Genomic DNA, 17,219 nt, shown 5'->3' with positions numbered 1-17,219 from the left:
GAACAGAGAAGCTGGCTGTCTCTCTTTCACGGGGTGCTGACCACCACCTGCACTGAAGGCCTGACACAACACAGGGTCTCTGCCTCTTATCCTTCAGTCAGAAAAATTTGTGCTTCAAACTGGCCCTCCCTCGTGACTCCAAGCAAGTTACTGGGGCCTTTCCTTATTTGTTAAATAATAATACTCATACTACCTGCCCTATATGATGCTTGCCCATAAAACAGTACAAAATGAGCAGCTATTATTATTCCTTTTATTATCTGTTAATTAATCCAGGCTCTCATCACCCTCTCACCCGGATTATTTCAGTAGTCTCCTGTTTATAATTTCTCCACATCCATCACTCCACAACCAGATCTAACTTCCTAAAACATATACTTTTCTCTCTCACTGTGATATACACAATGCTACTCCTCCCTGTCCCCAGACTCAAAAACTTTCCCTGGCTCTCTATTGTCTGCATTAAAATAATGTCTTGGCTTGTTTTTAATAAACACAGCCCTCACAATTTTCTTTTGGAATCAAACTGGTCAATTCATTATCTCTAAACAGATCATAAAATAAGAAGCATTTCTTATTTGCTTACCACATGCCAGGTCTGCGCTCTTAAGAATATAAAAATCAAAGGAAAAAAAAATTTTGTCCTCATGAAACTTACATTCTATTCTCTGCCCATGTGCTTTTGCTCCTCTCATTCCTCCATCCTAGAATGATCTCCACTCTTTTCACCACTTTTCTGAATCATACCCTGCCTTCAAGTCCCAGTTTAAGTACTGCCTATTTGAGAGATTAGGATAGGGACTGGGATTTCAATGGATAAAGAAACTCCCTCAACCAATACAGGTTGGGACCTTCCCTGCAGGACACAGGCTGAAAGAGTTGCTTAATACTCTTCAATCCAGCAATGTTTCTATTGGGCTTATATCGCAAAGAGATCTTAATAGAAGGAAAGAGACCCACATGTGCAAAAATGTTTGTGGCAGCCCTTTTTGTAGTGTCAAGAAACTGGAAACTGAATGGATGCTCATCAATTGGGAAATAGCTGAATAACTTATGATATATGCATGTTATGGAATATTATTGTTCTGTAAGAAATGACCAGCAGGATGATTTCAGAGAGGCCTGGAGAGAATTACATGAACTGATACTAAGTGAAGTGACCAGAACCAGGAGATCATTGTACACAGCAATAATAAGATTATTCGGTGATCAGTTCTGATGGATGTGGCTCTCTTCAATAATAAGGTGATTCAGGCCAGTTCCAATGGACTTGTGATGGAGAGAGAGCCATCTGTACCCAGAGAAAGGCCTGTGGGAACTGAATTCCAACATAGTATTTTCATCTTTTTGTTTTTGTTTGCTTGCTTTTTTTCTTTCTCATTTTTTTCCTTACTGATCTGATTTTTCTTGTGCAGCACAATCAATATGGAAATATGTTTAGAAGAAAGAAAGAAAAGAAATGATGAGTAAGTTGATTTCAGAAAAGCTTAGAAAAACTTAAATGAACTGAGGCTGAGTAGAACCAAGAGAACATTGACACAGTAACAAGATTGTGTGATGATCAACTGTGATGAATTTGGCTCTTCTCAACAACGTGAGGATTCAAGGCAATTCTAATAGATTTGTGATGGAAAGTGCCATCTGCATCGAGAGAGAGAGAGAGAGAACTATGGAAACTGAATGTAAATTGAAGTACAGCATTTTCACCTTTTTGTTTGTTTTCTTTCTCATATTTTTTCCCTTTTGGCCTGATTTTTCTCGTACAATATGACAAATACGGAAATATATTTAAAAGAAGTGCACATATTTAACTTTTATCAGAGTACTTCTGTCTTGGGGAGAATGGAGGTAAGGAAAGAAAGGAAGAAAAAACTGGAATACAAAGTCTTACAAAAATGAATGTTGAAAACTATCTTTACATGTATTTGGAAAAATAAAATGCTACTGAAAATTTAAGGAAAAAAAAGAAAGAGCACTGAGAAATTAAGCATTACATAGACAGGGTATGTCAAAGACAAAGACTCCTAGGACAGTTTTCTAATAAGAATAATAACTAACATTTAGATAGTGTTTCCTATGGGCCAGGCACTTACAATTATCTCATTTAATCCTCATCTTTCTGGGAAGTAGATGCTATTGTTATCCCCATTTTACAGATAAGGACAAGGAGGCAAACAGAGTTAAATCACACAGCTGATAAGTGTCTGAAGCTTCATTTGAACCCAGATCTTTGGACTCCAAGGTCAACTTTCTAGTCACTAAAACACAATACTTCTTTGTCCCAGACCAGAGTGACTTCCTTTGTTACTAGAATGTATTATCTTATAAGGTCCCTTATCGTTACACATGCCCTTGTCTCCCCTATCTTAAAAAAACCCTCACTTGACCCTTCCATCCCCACAATTGTCCTATATCTCTTCCACTCTTTGTATCTAAACTACTAGAAAAAGGGTCTGCATTAGGTGCGAATATTTTCTCTCCTCTCACTCTCTTTTTAATTCTTTACAATCTGACTTCTGACTTTCTCATTCCACAACTACTCTTTCCAAAGTCACTAAACACCTCTCAGTACCAAATCCAATGGCTTTTTCTCAATCCTCATTCTTGTTGATGTCTGCATCCTTGACCACGGCTAATCACTCTCTCCATGTATCCTTCAGTCAGAAAAACTCATCCCTCAAACTTCCCCTCCTTTGTGACCCCCGACAAGATATTGAGATCTGTGCCCTAGTTTCCTCATTTGTTAAATAATAATGCTTGTATTACTTGCCTTATATGATACTTGCCCATAAAATAATAGTATTTTATTTTTCCAAATAAATGTAAAGATCGTTTTCAACACTCATTTTTGTAAGACTTTGTATTCCTATTTTTCTCCCTTCCTTCCCTTATCTCCACCCTCCCCAAGACAGCAAGTAATCTGATATAGGTTAAATATATTCAATTCTTTCCTCTTCTATATTCTCTTCTCTCTAAGCTTTCTCCTGTTCTTCTCCTATCTATCCTCCTAGTCTCAGTTTCCTTTGCTGGATCCTCATCCAGATGATGCCTTTTAACCAAGGAGTCCCTTAGGGATTCATCCTGGGCCCTCTTTTCTTCTCCCTCTATATTATTTCACTTGCTCTCACAAGCTCCCACGGACTTAATTACCATCTCTACCACACTGGGCTTTTTCTCTACCTGTTCCCCAGACTTGGAACACTTTCTTTCCTCTACTCCACTACTTAAAATTCCTAGGTTCCCTTATGTCCCAACTAAAATCCCACTTTCTATAGGAAGACTTCTCCAACTCCTCTTAATTCCAAGGTTTTCTCTCTGTTAATCAGTTTCTATTTCACCTGTATATAGCTTGCTTTGTATATAATTTTTGCTGTCATTGCTCCCACTAGATTGCATGGTCCTCGGGGGCGGGGTCTGCCTTTTTTTGTATTCCCAGAGCTTGGCATAGTGCCTAGCATATAATAAAGCACTTAACAAATATTCACTGAATGTAATGTAATACTACTATTCTATAAGAAATGATGAGTAGGGTGATTTCAAAAAAGCCTGGAAAGATTTACAAGAACTGATCCTAAGTGAAGTGAGTAGAACCATGAGAACATTGCACTCAGTAACAAGATTATGTGATGATCTACTGTGATGGACTTGGCTCTTTTCAAAAATGCTGTGATGCAGGACAAGTTCAATAGACTTGTATGGAAAGTTGCCATCTGCATCCAGAGAGAGAACTAGGGAACCTGAATGTGGATCAAAGCACATCATTTTCACCTTTTTGTTGTTTGTTTGCTTGTTTTTTTCTTTCTTATTTTTTTTCTTTTTGATCTGATTTTCTTGTGCAGCATGACAAAAATGTAAATCTGTTTAGAAGAAATGCACATTTAACCTATATAGGATTGCTTGCTGTCTTAGGGAGAAAGGAGAACAAAAGAGAGGGAGAAAAATTCAGAACACAGCGTTTTACAAAAGTGAATGTTGAAAACTATTTTTGCATGTATTTGGAAAAATGAAATTCTATAAAAATAAATGTTCACTGATTGACTTACTGAAAAATATTTTGTCTCCTTTCCTAAAATATATGTTCCTAGAAAGCAGGGATTATATATCCCCGACACAAAAAACATGCCTTGCATACAGGAGGGAATGAAAAGACAAATGTAGAGAGCATATGGTTATAGAAAATGAGTTGAGCTTTCCTGCTGGTTATTCTCAGGAGAACAAGGATTTTGCAGGGAAGATATATTTATATGAAGAACAAATAAAGTGCTTTCCAGGTCCAGAGATCTGGAAAGGCAGGGGAGAATTTTACCTGATGGCAGGTCAGCACCAAGGCTGACCACACAAAGAATCCTGAGATGCCCCGGGCAAGGGGGGTGGTGAGGAAGAGCTGTTTGGAGGCCTGGGAGCTGTTCCAGGCCCTGCTGAGATGAGAGCCATCCCCATTGGTGGGGAGGCCTGGATCCACAAAGGGGAGGATGCTGGTCCCAAGCAACCCCTCAGCCATTTGGGAGGTTAGCACAGGACTTGGAATGGTAGAGTTCTCTTCCACAGGTAGCCCAGTGTTGTTGTCCATCTATTGAGGAAGGAAAGGGGACAAAGGTAAGGAAGCGTCCCACAGCAGGAAGCAGGGAGGAGTTAGGGAGAAGAAAGGGCACTAAACACAGATTGGAGATCAGAGGGGGAAGTGGACTTGGGCCCAGTCTGGGAGGATCGAGAGAAAGTGAGGGCCAAGGGCCATTAACAAAGAATGAAGGGAAAGGGAAGAGAGGAGGAAAACCTAAGCCAATTCAGACCCAATTCAGGCCTCCTTCGGCACTATCCCTTCTTTTAATTTCCGTTCAGACCTTGAACTTGAATTCTGCTTAGTGCAATAGTTTTTTAAACACCAATTTTCCCCCACTCCCAGTTTCCAAAGCAGGATGAACCAGAGGCTGGCCAGGGCTGCCATAGGAACTATAATTTGCATGCTTCTAAGAAACTATGGGGCTCCAAACTTTCCAACGTCCACTGATTGGCTCTTGGAGTTTGCAATACAAAACCCTGGTTCAAATCTCCAAATGTCAATTTGGGTTCTGAAATTCAGATCCTGGAAAGCTTGTCCTGTGGTAGATGGAAAGCTCATCTCTGGGCCAGAAGACTTGGGTTCCAAATACCTCTCTAACATATGCTGTATGACTGAGCAAGTCACTTAACTTCTTAGTGTCAAACATGAGCAACTATAAAGTGGCAGAGAATGTCCCAATCTATTGGTAGAGGAAGGGTGGAGTAATAGGCAGTGTGCTGGAGCTGGGAGTCAGGAAAAACAGAATTCAAATCCTATCTCAAGTGCTGTGGAGGTAGCTGCACGGCCTCTCTGCCACAGTTTCCTTATCTCTAAAATGGGATTAACAAGAGCTCTTCTAAAACAGGATAACTGGGATAATTATTGTTTTGCAAATTGTAAATCCACCCATAAATTCTAGCTATTATTATTAGTTATTACACATGCTATTTGTAGGTCCAGTTTTAAACAAACACTTAGTAGGTTGGTTGTCCAGCTGGGGGTTCCTTTAATCCTAAGTAAGAATTCCAGGAAACCCCCAAATAGAAGCTAGCTTCCCAAAGGAGACTCTGCTGGCCCCTCTCTCATGCAACTAGCACAAAGAAGCTGAAGACAGAGTAATGGAAGGAGAATTGGCCCTGCAGTTAAAGGACCTGCTTTCAAAGCTCACCTGTGTGAGATCTTACTTATGTGATGTTAGGCTCAGTTTTCTGACATCTATAAAAGGAGGGAATTGCATTAGCTGGTTCTCTAGGATCACATATGGCTAGAAGAGACTTCAAAGGCCATCGAGTCCAGGGCTTCTTAAACCGTTTACCCCTTTTCACCTGAGAAATTTTTATACAATCTTGGGCATACAGATATATAAAACAGGTATACAAATCAAACATTTACTATAATAAATCATAAAGAAATTTGTTTTAAAATAATTCTTTGGTATACATATTATCTTACCATTTTTTAAAGATGAAAGCAAATTTGCATGCTAATGAAATAGATACCCTTGTTTATTTTTACATAAAGAATTACAAATTGGGGGAATATTTGATAACTTTTATTGTTGCTAAATTTTTCTCGACCCAAATTCAGTTATGCAACCTTATATGGGGTCACAACCCACGTTTAAGATGCTTTGATCTAGTCCAGTGTCCACACTTTATGAATGAGGAAACTGAGGTTCAGGAGATAAAAGCTACAAGGGTAGAAAAGCATTAGAAACAGAACATAAAGCCTCATCCTCTGACCTCCAAGCAAGCGTTCTTTTTTTCATCTCCTCCCTATAGCACAACTCTCTATTAGTTAAAAACTCCTTGAAGAACAGGACTCACCAGAATTGAAGAGGAGGAGAGGGAGATGGGGGTGGGAAGATAGTACACAGAATAATGAGACCATCTTTCCAGAGGTGGAAAGGGTTTTGGTATCTCTCCAGAACCTCCAGGGCCCTATGCACACAATAGGCGCTTAACAGATTGCTCCTCAAATTGAATCAAGTCATTTCAGGGTCTGCTGTCAAGTTAGACCGTTGTCCATAATATAATAACGATGGCTGACTTTTTTTTTTAATAGTACTTTAAATTCTACAAAGAATAGTGGACAAAGCGATGGCTGTAAATTCCAGTCTTTAAATGCTACTTCTATAGGCATTAGCTGTATGATCCATGGGAAATCAATTAATTTCCTAGTGCCCCAGGCAACCCTTTAAAACTGTAAGTCGGAGGCACGGTGTCAACTTATTTCCTCATTGGATGTTTTCTTCCCTGATGAGATCACAAGTCCAGTTACTATTTCTTAAAATTTTTATAACATTCTTTCTCTCTCTCTGTCTCTGTCTTTCTGTCGCTGTCTGTGTCTCTCTCTCTGTCTCTGTGTCTCTCTCTGTGTTTCTGTCTCTCTCTGTCTTTGATTCTCTCTGTCTCTGTGTGTCCCTCTCTCTCGATCTCTGACTGTCTGTCTCTGTGTTTCTCTCTGTCTCTGATTCTCTCTTTGCCTCTGTCTCTGTCTCTGTCTCTCTCTCTGTGCCCCTCTCTCTCGGTCTCTGTCTGTCTGTCTCTGTGTTTCTCTCCCTGTCTCTGATTCTCTCTCTCTGTCTCTCTCTGTGTCCCTCTCTCTCGGTCTCTTGTCTGTCTGTCTGTCTGTCGCTGTCTGTGTCTCTCTGTGTCTCTGTGTGCGTGTCTCTCTCTGTGGCTCTCTCCCCTACACACACACACACACACATATGCGCACATGCATGCCTGTTTCCTATATATGGTATGTAGACTTAACATGTATTATACATTTAAGTGTCCTAACAACCTGTGAGTGGGCGGCGCAAGTATAATTGGCTTTGCCCCAGCTAGGAGAATGCATCTCTCTTCCGAGCGATTAAGAAGGGTTACCAAGCAGCGGGCACTTAAAATGTTTGTCCAAGTCAGTTGCCGTTGAGCCTTCTAGGAAGCCTCCCCCTCCCCCCGCTCCTCCCTCTCCAGCCCAAAGTGGCGTACACAGCACCCGGAGTAGCACCGCCGCAGCCCGCAGGTGGAGGGGAGAGCCCAGCAACTTTTGAGACCGCTCGCCCCGAGAGTCCCCAACGAGAGCAGCAGCGACGAGCAGCCGGACCGAGCCATCGCTCGGTTACTCATTGCCAGGACTCCGACCCGCCGCTTCTGGCTCCCTGGGACTTTGCACCCCTTCCCTCCGCGGCGAGGCTACTTTCCCTCGCCTACCTACCCTGCTCGCGTTTAACCCTCCCGCCGGCCAGCCAGAGGAGTTTGCCGGCCGAGGGGCAGGTGCAAGGTGCGGGCGGAGGGATGGGTGAGAAAGGGGTGGATGTCAGAAAGAGCTCTCCTAAGAACAGCGCTCGGACTCCTGGGAATACTAAGTAGGGTCAACAAGAACAAAAACAAGTGACCCGATCCCGTAATTCCGATTTTGCCTAGAAATTAAACCAATCGCTTCCCTTCCCTCCTAGGGACCTCTACGCTCCCCCCTCCCTCTCCTGTGGCCCTCCCAAAGTGGCTACTTTAACCCAACTCTTACCTTGATCAATAGAAAGCTCCAAGAGCCTCACCTGGGCCCCGCGGCGGCTTGTTTGGGGAGCACTCGCATCTCGGGGTGCCGGGTCAGGGTGAGCGCAGGCATTCACGTGGCAGGGGAGACGGCTCCGTGCCCAGTTCAGGAAGTGTAGACGGGCCCCAGGTGAGACTTCAAAGCTATGCCCTCCCTGGTGGCTGCACCTAGAGAGTGGGGGAGGGAGGGGAGACGAGATCAGTCGGGAGGGTAGAGTTACCAGGAAGTCACCTGTGCGTCTCCGCACTCTGTACCAGGAGCCCCACCTCTCAAGCCCGGAGAGCGTCAGGATGCGCCTCCCAGCCCAAGCCCGGGGCAGGGGCCGAGAGCGAAGGAAACCGCCCGGTGGCTGCGAGCTTCCCAGCTCCTTTCATTCTTTTGACTACCGGCTCCTCTGGCTAGTTTGTTTAGCCCGCAGCCGGCTGCCAGGAACCTGCCTGGGGAGGTCTCCTTTTCGGCCTGCAGATGGCAGCTGCTTCCCGGGCAGATGTCCGAAGGATTCCCCCAGCCCCCTGTCCCCCCTCCGCAGGGAGAGCCTCTGGGAGCGCTTTTCACCTGGATCTCGGGGGAAGGCGTGGATGAGGTGGGAGTGTGGAGGGGCAATTTATGGGAGCACAGATCCACAATTGGTAGGGCATGGAAGGACTGGGACAAATTAGAGGAGGAGGAGGAAGGGAGGGAAACAACAACAACAACAACAAAGATGGGAAAGGAAAGAGCAAGACGGAGAGAAACAGGAGAAACAACGAAAGAGAAGAGAGGCAGAGAGCAGAGACAGAAAAACAGAAAGGAGAAAGATGGAGAGTCTGTATCAAAGGTTACCATAATGGGAATTTTTTAAAAATTGCATTTAATATTATTTTTCTCCTAATTACGTATAGTTTTCAACATTCATTTTTAAATTTTCTCTCTTGGTTTATTTGCCATTTCACAGTTTCATCCTTGCAATCCTTCCATTTCTATCTCCTTTATATGGTAACTTTGGATCCCGCCCCAGAAGTATTATGAATAACAAAAATGACAGTTAAATTCAACCTTCCATTATAATGGCATAATACAGGAAATGTGGAGTCTTGAAAATCTAAATATAAATGTTCAGTGATTTTTCATCATTCTTTTTTTGGTAAGATTTTAGAGTCCCAAATTTTTTCCCTCCCTCCGCCTTTCCCAAGACAACAAGCAATCTGATACAGGCTATACATGTACAGTCATGTTACACAGATTTCCACATTAATCATGTTATGAAAGAAAAAGGAAAGGGAAAAACTTATAGAAAGAAAAATATAAAAAAATAACAAATTTTAAAAAGTGAAAATAATAAGCTGGGATCTGGATTCAGATTCCATATTTCTTTCTGCGGATGCGTATGGCATTTTCGATCACAAGTGCAGAGATCTTTTTTTAAGGAAGACAATATATGGTGCTGTGGAAAGAGCCATTGGCTCTTGAATCTGGAGACCTATGTTCAAATCTCACCTTTGATGCTGACTACCTATCTGACTTGGGCAAGTTACATAATCCCTCTGGGACACAATTGTCCTTTCCTAAATTCCCTTCCTACTATCACTGATATTAAATTGACAGCATGGGCTTTCAGAGAAGGGACTTCAGAGTCCATCTGACCCAATTCCCTCATTTTACAGATTAGAGAACAAAAATTAAGTCACTTATCCAAAGTCACATGGATATTTACTTGGTGACATGTTTTACATTTTTATCTCTTGATTTTCTCCACAATGGGGAGAGGAAAAGAGAATGAAAAAAGAAGCATTTCTATTTTACTCAAGAAATGCAGGTTAAATGTCCTGTCCTAGGAAGCAAATACCATTTTTTTCATTATAAGTCACTGCTTCTAAGTAGTAAGCAGCAAACCATTATTCAAGTTCAGGTTCTCTGATTACCAATCTTTTGTCTCTGTCAACCTTAAATGCCCCCAATCCTGGAGTAGGGTTCTTAACTACCTGAAGGTGACAAGAAAAGATATATTCCTAACCCAGTCCTACTAGCTCAGGTTGGGAGAGATCTAGCCTTGAAATCAAGAGTCCTACTTCTGCCTGTGTCCCAGGCTTCCCCTGGGATGGTGCAGGATTTGAAAAACAGGGAAATGTGGGGACTAGAGGTTTGCTGGGGGAACTGATTTTTAATTTTGCAGATCTAATTCATCCCCTTCACAATAAACTTCACATCTCTCTAGTGCCTTGAAGCTAAAGCACTCTGCAGGTATGAGCTCATCCCCCAACACCCCTGGGAGGGACCTCGCTACATCTATTTCATTTCAAGTGGGGAATCCCAAGCACAGAAGCCCTGTGAGGCTTGCACAACAGGTCTTTTGGCTTCTGATGGAGGGCCACCCAGTGATGGAGTAGACAAACAGAAAAGAGAATCCAGCGCTGCCTCCCATCTGTGCCTTCCTTTTAGAAATCTGTGTCTTCTCAGCGTGGAGGCCCCCCTGCTTAAGTTAAACTGGTCTGTCTAGGTTGCTGATGGAGGAAAATAGCCCAGAGATGTGTTGATACCATTTTTAGAGATAAGACTAAATATTAATCAGAGGAGAAAGATCTGTTCTCTTTGCCCTGTTGGAGGGACCCCACCCCTTAGCAAAGAACAACCCAGTTCTTCGGCGTGTTGGGACATGAAGCAAGGACCCAGTGTTTACTAATGGGGCAGTGTGCCCAAAGTCATCCCCGGTGGATGCAGTTCAGCCATTCTAAACCAGCCTCAAACTCCCAAGAGGCCCCGGAAGGGCTCTCAGGATCTCCAGTTTGCTGTGGCTGTTTGTTTGCTTTTTCTTGCAACTTCCCTAGCCCTCCTCCCCCTTGATCAGGTTCCCCACCAACACCAACTCAACTCATTTTAATATACATTTATTAAGCGCCTACTATGTGTCAGGAACTGTGCTGATTGCTGGGATACAAAAGCAGGCAAAAGACATTCTCTACCCTCAAATAGCTTATGATCAACCAGGGGAGACAGCGTGCAAATAAATACGTTGAAAGCTTTTTTGGTACAGCGTAGAGTGCTAGATTTGGAGACAGTGGCCCTGGATTCAAATCCTCCCACTGTTAGAGTGCCTTCTTTATTCTTGAAGTGGATCAAAGGATCAAGAAGGTGATTTATAAATGAACTGAACTTAAGTGAGGAGGGCTAGGGAAATCACAGCCTCAGGGCCCAGGGTGAGGTATAGATCAAGACCAAAAGTAAATGGCCCTGGATGCAGTGGGAGACTGGCCTTTTTGGCTTTGAACAATACAATAATCAACAACAATTTCAAAGGTCTGGCTAGTTATGACATATACTACCCAATAAAACAGAAAGGTAGTGAATTCAAGATGCAGAAAGCAATATATATTTTTGAACACATTTGAAGTGGGGATGTATTATTTTGCTACTCATACCTGATACAAGAGTCTTATTTTTCTTTCATTTAGGGAGAAGGAAGAACTATTGATAAGATTATCAAAATGAAAAAGAAAAAAAGGAAAGTAAGATAAAATTCTAGTCAGAACATTTTAAGAAAGGTATAGTAGCAAGAGAATAAAAGCCAATAGGAAACAGACAAGTAGAACAATTTTAGAGATGATATGCTGAATTTATTATCTGTTTAAAGAGAAAAATGAGGTGTTCATAATATAGACGTGGAGCTTCATGTATTTTGTGATGGTTAAGTTCAGAATAAGAAAAAAAATTCCTTGTATTAATAAATCTGCATCATTCTCCTTTGATATCAAACCTTTACCACACTTTTATTTACAAGTATTTGCTGCTAAGATTCTTTTCCCTATTCAACTGCTCACTTTTAGTTTTATGAATTGGAAATTGTCCATTTTATGCAATTACTTCTAATAGCCTTTACTAATAGTTATTAATTCTTCCCCTAAGCACTGAAATATTTGGCATTTCAATAATATCCAAAAAATACATATATACACCAAAAATATAATTACTTTATCATAAAAAATCTATTGGTAGTTACAGATTCCATATGTTATGAAATTATGAAGAAGCTTTAGCTTTCATACCCAATCTGTCTAGTCCAAAAAACAAAAAAACAAGGACACAATTGTCACTGAATAGTAACTAGGGCAAATTTGGTAACTATACCTCACTTTCTTTTTCTGCTTTTCTTGTTTCTTACTTTTCCTATACATTTTTCCTACTCTTTTCTCCCCTTCCACTAGTATTGCTTAATCTTAATGTTGCTTAAGGAAGCTGAGGATTCTCTTTATCTCTGATAGTTTGTGTAAATAAACTATTAAAGCTATAATATATAGCCCTAGAAAACACTTAATATCCATGTCTCATTTTCTTCATATATATGTGTTTTAAATTATATATATATTGCATATATATAATTGATACCTTATATATATTATGCGTAAATACATAAAAATTAAATATATAAGATATCAACCATGATTAAAAGAAATTCAAATTCAGGGAATAAAACTTCCTTTAAAAATTTATCGCTAAGGACGAATACAGAGAGGACTGGCGAGACTTACATGAACTGATGCTAAGTGAAATGAGCAGAACCAGGAGATCATTATATACCTCAACAACGATACTGTTTGAGGATGTATTCTGATGGAAGTGGATCTCTTCGATAAAGAGAGCTAATTCATTTTCAATTGATCAAGGATGGACAGAAGCAGCTACATCCAAAGAAAGAACACTGGGAAATGAATGTAAACTGCTTGCATTTCTGTTTTTCTTCTCGGGTTATTTATACCTTCTGAATCCAATTCTCCCTGGCATGGGTTCTGTCAATAAAAAGTTTTAAAAAATTAAAAAAAAAATTATCGCTAAACTTTCCTTAAAAGTTAGCCAAGATGACTGCATGAATGGGAGACAGACCACCCAGATCTCATGTGCTTATTTAACCCAGCAAAAATTAGCAATTTATAAATTCCTTAAGATTAGTGACTCTTATTTTGCCTTTTGAACTATATATATATATTCCCTTCTTTAGTACAGGGAAAAGAATGGGGGATTTGAACACATGATTTGAGTTCAAATTTTGCCCCTACCATTTATTAGCCATGTCAGCTTGAATTAGTTACATAATTTCTGAGTTTCAATTTCTCTATCTGTAAAATCAGAGAGTTAGATTAGATTAGGCCTTCTTAAACTTTTTCTACTCCAGGGGTATATATATATACATACATACACACACACATAGATATGTATTTTATATACACACATACACACACACACATAAGTATATAAAAAAGGTGTACAAATCAAGCATTTACTGATAATAAATTATAATTTTGTGAACTCCCCACATTTGGGTTGCAATCCCATATGGGGCTGTGACTCAGTTTAAGAAGCTTTGGACTAGGTGATCTCCATCAAAATCCTATATTTTTAGTTCTATAATATATCCTCTCTGATAGGATATATCCTATGGATAATATATCCTTAATAGGGAAATCACTGGTTAAAGTCCCAGACCCCTGATATATATCAGCAGTCCATATTGCTACATTTCCCTCTCCGCAAATGAATTTAGTGACACTATTACCTTTTCTAACATAGATTTGGCTCCTGAACCATTACATATATTGCAAAATATGCTATATTTAGTCAGAAAACTTGGTTTGAAGCCCAGTTCTGTCCTATTGTTTCTTTGCTGGATTACCTGTGATCCAACAAATCATGTTCATTTTTGTGGGGCTGTTTCTAAATCTGTTAAATGGAAATTTTATGTCACCTACATCCCAGGATTCTTATGAGAAAAGTGTTTTTTGGAATGTAAAATGTAAGTTCTCATTTGGGAATTGTTATTTTGTGGTGGGTTCACATATTGTGAGGAAGAAAAAGAGTGATGGTGGTGGTAGTAGAAAGGAAGTAGGGATAAAATGGTACCGTTTGATTTATGTCCCCATCCTTTAACCCAATGATGTAATTGGATATTCAGAAAATCCACTGTTTTTCTTAATCCACGGAGCCATCCAGGCAAATATTGGAGGTTTCCTATTTTCCCACTCCTCCTCCCAACTCATTAGGATGTAACAGCTGTGGGAAATCCAGAAACACTTTTTACTTAGATGGGAAAAAAATGTCTTCCAATCTGTGTGACTAAGGGAGGGAAAAGTTCTGAGCTTTGAAATGACAGTCCTGGGGCAGATTTCAGTCTGCAGAGCAATCAGTGCTAGATCCCTGGGGAGGACTATGGGTCATCCAACAGAATTTAACCAGCTAAGCTGAAAGGGCAGCATTTCTCAGTCTGGGCTAACACTATATATGTTGTGATCTAAGAACCCAGTCTGGGTCAAATGAATTGGAGGGGGAACCCCAGAAAATGTTCAGCCTCAGGGGTCATCTCCAGAAAGCAGGCCACAGGAATTCTTATGGTACAGGATTTCTAGAGCTGTCAAAGCTCCTACCTGCTAGGGCACTTGCCAGGATCCTAGGCCACCCCTACCATCACTTACTGGGAGTCACTACTGCGAGCTGATTTAGTGTGACCCCATCTCAGGAACACCTTCAGCTTTGGGCTGCCCTCTGAAGATAATAATCCCTCCAGCTTTTCTACTGACTCCTCCATCTCCTAACTTCTCCAGGATAAGAAGGCAGCCTTGACTACTGATCAGACTCCACATCTCCAACTATGTCTTGCTAAATATAATGGTTATTTTTCAGTCTTGATCCTTCTAAGTACCTTTTGACATCGTTGGTCACCTGCTGCTTCTGAGTATTCTTTCCTCTCTGATTTTTAATGACCTTTCCAGGTTATTGAGGACCTTAGTGTTCCTGAGAATTTTAAATTTTAACTTTAAATGCTACTTCAGTCTACAGCATCTTAGGGTTTTTTGAGTAGAAAACTGGCTGCAGAACAGAGAAAGTAGAACCAGGGATACTTCCTCCTCTTTCTTGAAATGCTTTCCTTCCTTAGAACCCATGATGATGGTGATGATGATGATGATAATAATAATAATAAACTTCTGGTTCTCTTCACTGATTTCTGTTTTTTTGTTTCCTCCATCAAATCCTCTGCCTTGTTTCTTGAACATTTCTCATCTCAGTCTTCTACCATGAGCTTTTTTCTCTATGCATTGTTCTTCAAAAACTCATCCAGTCTCAAAGTTCCAGTTAGCAGTCTTTTTGTGGATAACCGTCTAATTTACTAATGTGAGATATCTCACTAACCTTCCAGTACTCCATTTTTGCCCCTTCTGCATTCAGGTACCTCAGGGACATCTTTACATATATGGCTCCTTGTGATCTTAAGTGTTTTGGTTTGGTAGTCTGGTGGATTAGAGTACACTGTCAATTAAGCCAAGGTGAAATGTTTGATTTCCACATAGACCAATTAGCTTTGTTTGTTCTATAGTCTCAGTTTGTACCCCAGATCCCAAACAGCTGTCTCACAAAGGCTTGATGTTTTGTTCCCACAAGGGAAATCCAATGAGTATAGATGACTCAGTCCAAATCCATCCCCACTACAGGAAAAACTACTCCAAGTATGTGTTATACAGATGGTGGCTAAGTAGACTGTGTCATCTTTACATAGAAGATGGCATTTTATTGTTGTTGTTAATAATATTACTGTTATTACTTATTTAACTGGTAGACAGTACTTAAAGGGTGGAGTCCTTGAATCTTACTCACTTTTTATTCCACCCAGTGAATTATATTGTTCAGTTCCTATTCACTGATGACTGGAGCTATAGTAGAAAGTATTTGGATTAGAAATTAGTTAGAACTTCCCAACAATAAGAGATGTCAGGCACTGGGTTATGTTACCAGGTGAAGCCAAGGGATCATTAATCCTGAAGACCTAAGGAGAGCAGTAGGATGGCCTGGTCATCCATGGTTTTAAATGAATCCCCTTCTGTAATGTTTTAATTATTTTTTTCAATTAGTAAACATTTATCTTCTCTCCCTTTTTACTACCTCCCCATTGAGAAAGAAAAAAGAACAGGACAAAACTCTGTGACAAATATATATAGCAAAGTAAAACAAATTCCCACAGGAAATCATGTTTAAAAATGTGTTTTATTCTATATACTAAGTCCATCACTTCCATCCTATTCAGGTTCAGTGACACTTCTTTCCTCCTTTCTTCCTCTGAAGGGAAGAGATCAAGTTTGAGGGTTGGGAGGAGGAGCCTAGACTTCAGGCTTTTCCTTCTTTGGGTCATCTGTCATTACTGATGTCCAAGAACTCTGTTCTATTCTGGGCCCCTTCTCCATGAAATCTTCTCTGACTAACCCCAGCATCTATTTATGCCAGCATCTCCAGCACACTTTACTCTGTGAGCTGGTCTTTTTCTTTATAATAATTTCCTTGATTTCATAACATTCCTGAGAGAGAGAGACAGAAACAGACAGACAGATACACACACACACACACACACACACACACACACACACACACACACAGAGGGAGACAGAGAGAAAGAAGTGGGGAGACAGGGAGAAAGAGGGGGGAGAGAAAGGGAGGGAGACAGAAAGAAGTGGGGAGACAGGGAGAAAGAGGGGGGAGAAAGAGAGAAAAGAAGAGAGAGAGGGAAGGAGACAGAGAGAGAGAGAGAAGGAGAGAAAGACAGAGACAGAGAGAGAGAGAGGAGAGAGAGAGAGAGAGAAGGAGAGACAGAGAGGGGGAGGAGACAGAGAGAGAGAGGAGAGAGGGGGGGAGGAAGACAGAGAGAGAGACAGAGACAGAGACAGAGGGGGGGAGACAGAGAGAGAGAGGAGAGACAGAGAGACAGAGAGACAGACAAACAGACAGAGGGGGGGAAGAAAGAGAGAGAGAGAGGAGAGAGAGAGAGAGACAGAGGGGGGGAGACACAGAGAGAGGAGAGACAGAGAGACAGAGAGAAAGGGGGAGACAGAGAAAGAGGAGAGAGGGGGGAGAGACAGAGAGAGAGAAAGAGAGGGGAGACAGAGACACAGACAGAGACAGACAGAGACAGAGACAGAGAGAAAGAGGGAGACAGAGAAAGAGAAAGAGAGAGGGGGGAGAGACAGAGACAGAGAGAGAGGGAGGGGGGAGGCAGAGAGAGAGAGACAGAGAGAGAAGGAGAGAGGAAGAAAAGGAGACAGAGAAAGGGGGAGAGAGAGAGGAGGGGGGGAGAAAGAGAAGGAGAAAGTGGGGGGGGAAGAGAGACAGAAAGAGAAAGGGGGAGACA

The 17,219-nt window shown here is 41.2% G+C and overlaps 1 protein-coding gene across 1 annotated transcript in view; it reads right to left on the bottom strand.

Moving 5' to 3' along the window:
- The window catches only part of TMEM184A (transmembrane protein 184A), a 60,511-nt gene that overhangs the window by 24,613 nt on the left and 18,679 nt on the right, over positions 1 to 17,219 (bottom strand). Inside the window, exons 2-3 of the mRNA XM_052000218.1 lie at positions 8,054 to 8,250; positions 4,307 to 4,570 (exon numbers count right to left, since the gene is read on the bottom strand). Of these exons, the coding sequence (XP_051856178.1) occupies positions 4,307 to 4,570 (264 nt within the window). The 5' untranslated portion in view covers positions 8,054 to 8,250. The remainder of the gene's footprint in view (positions 1 to 4,306; positions 4,571 to 8,053; positions 8,251 to 17,219) is intronic.

This window comes from Antechinus flavipes, chromosome 1 (assembly GCF_016432865.1).
Source record: "Antechinus flavipes isolate AdamAnt ecotype Samford, QLD, Australia chromosome 1, AdamAnt_v2, whole genome shotgun sequence".
In the NCBI taxonomy this organism is placed as follows: domain Eukaryota; kingdom Metazoa; phylum Chordata; class Mammalia; order Dasyuromorphia; family Dasyuridae; genus Antechinus; species Antechinus flavipes.
Note: the sequence above shows the minus strand (reverse complement) of the source record. Positions and strands in the feature narration are given on the sequence as shown.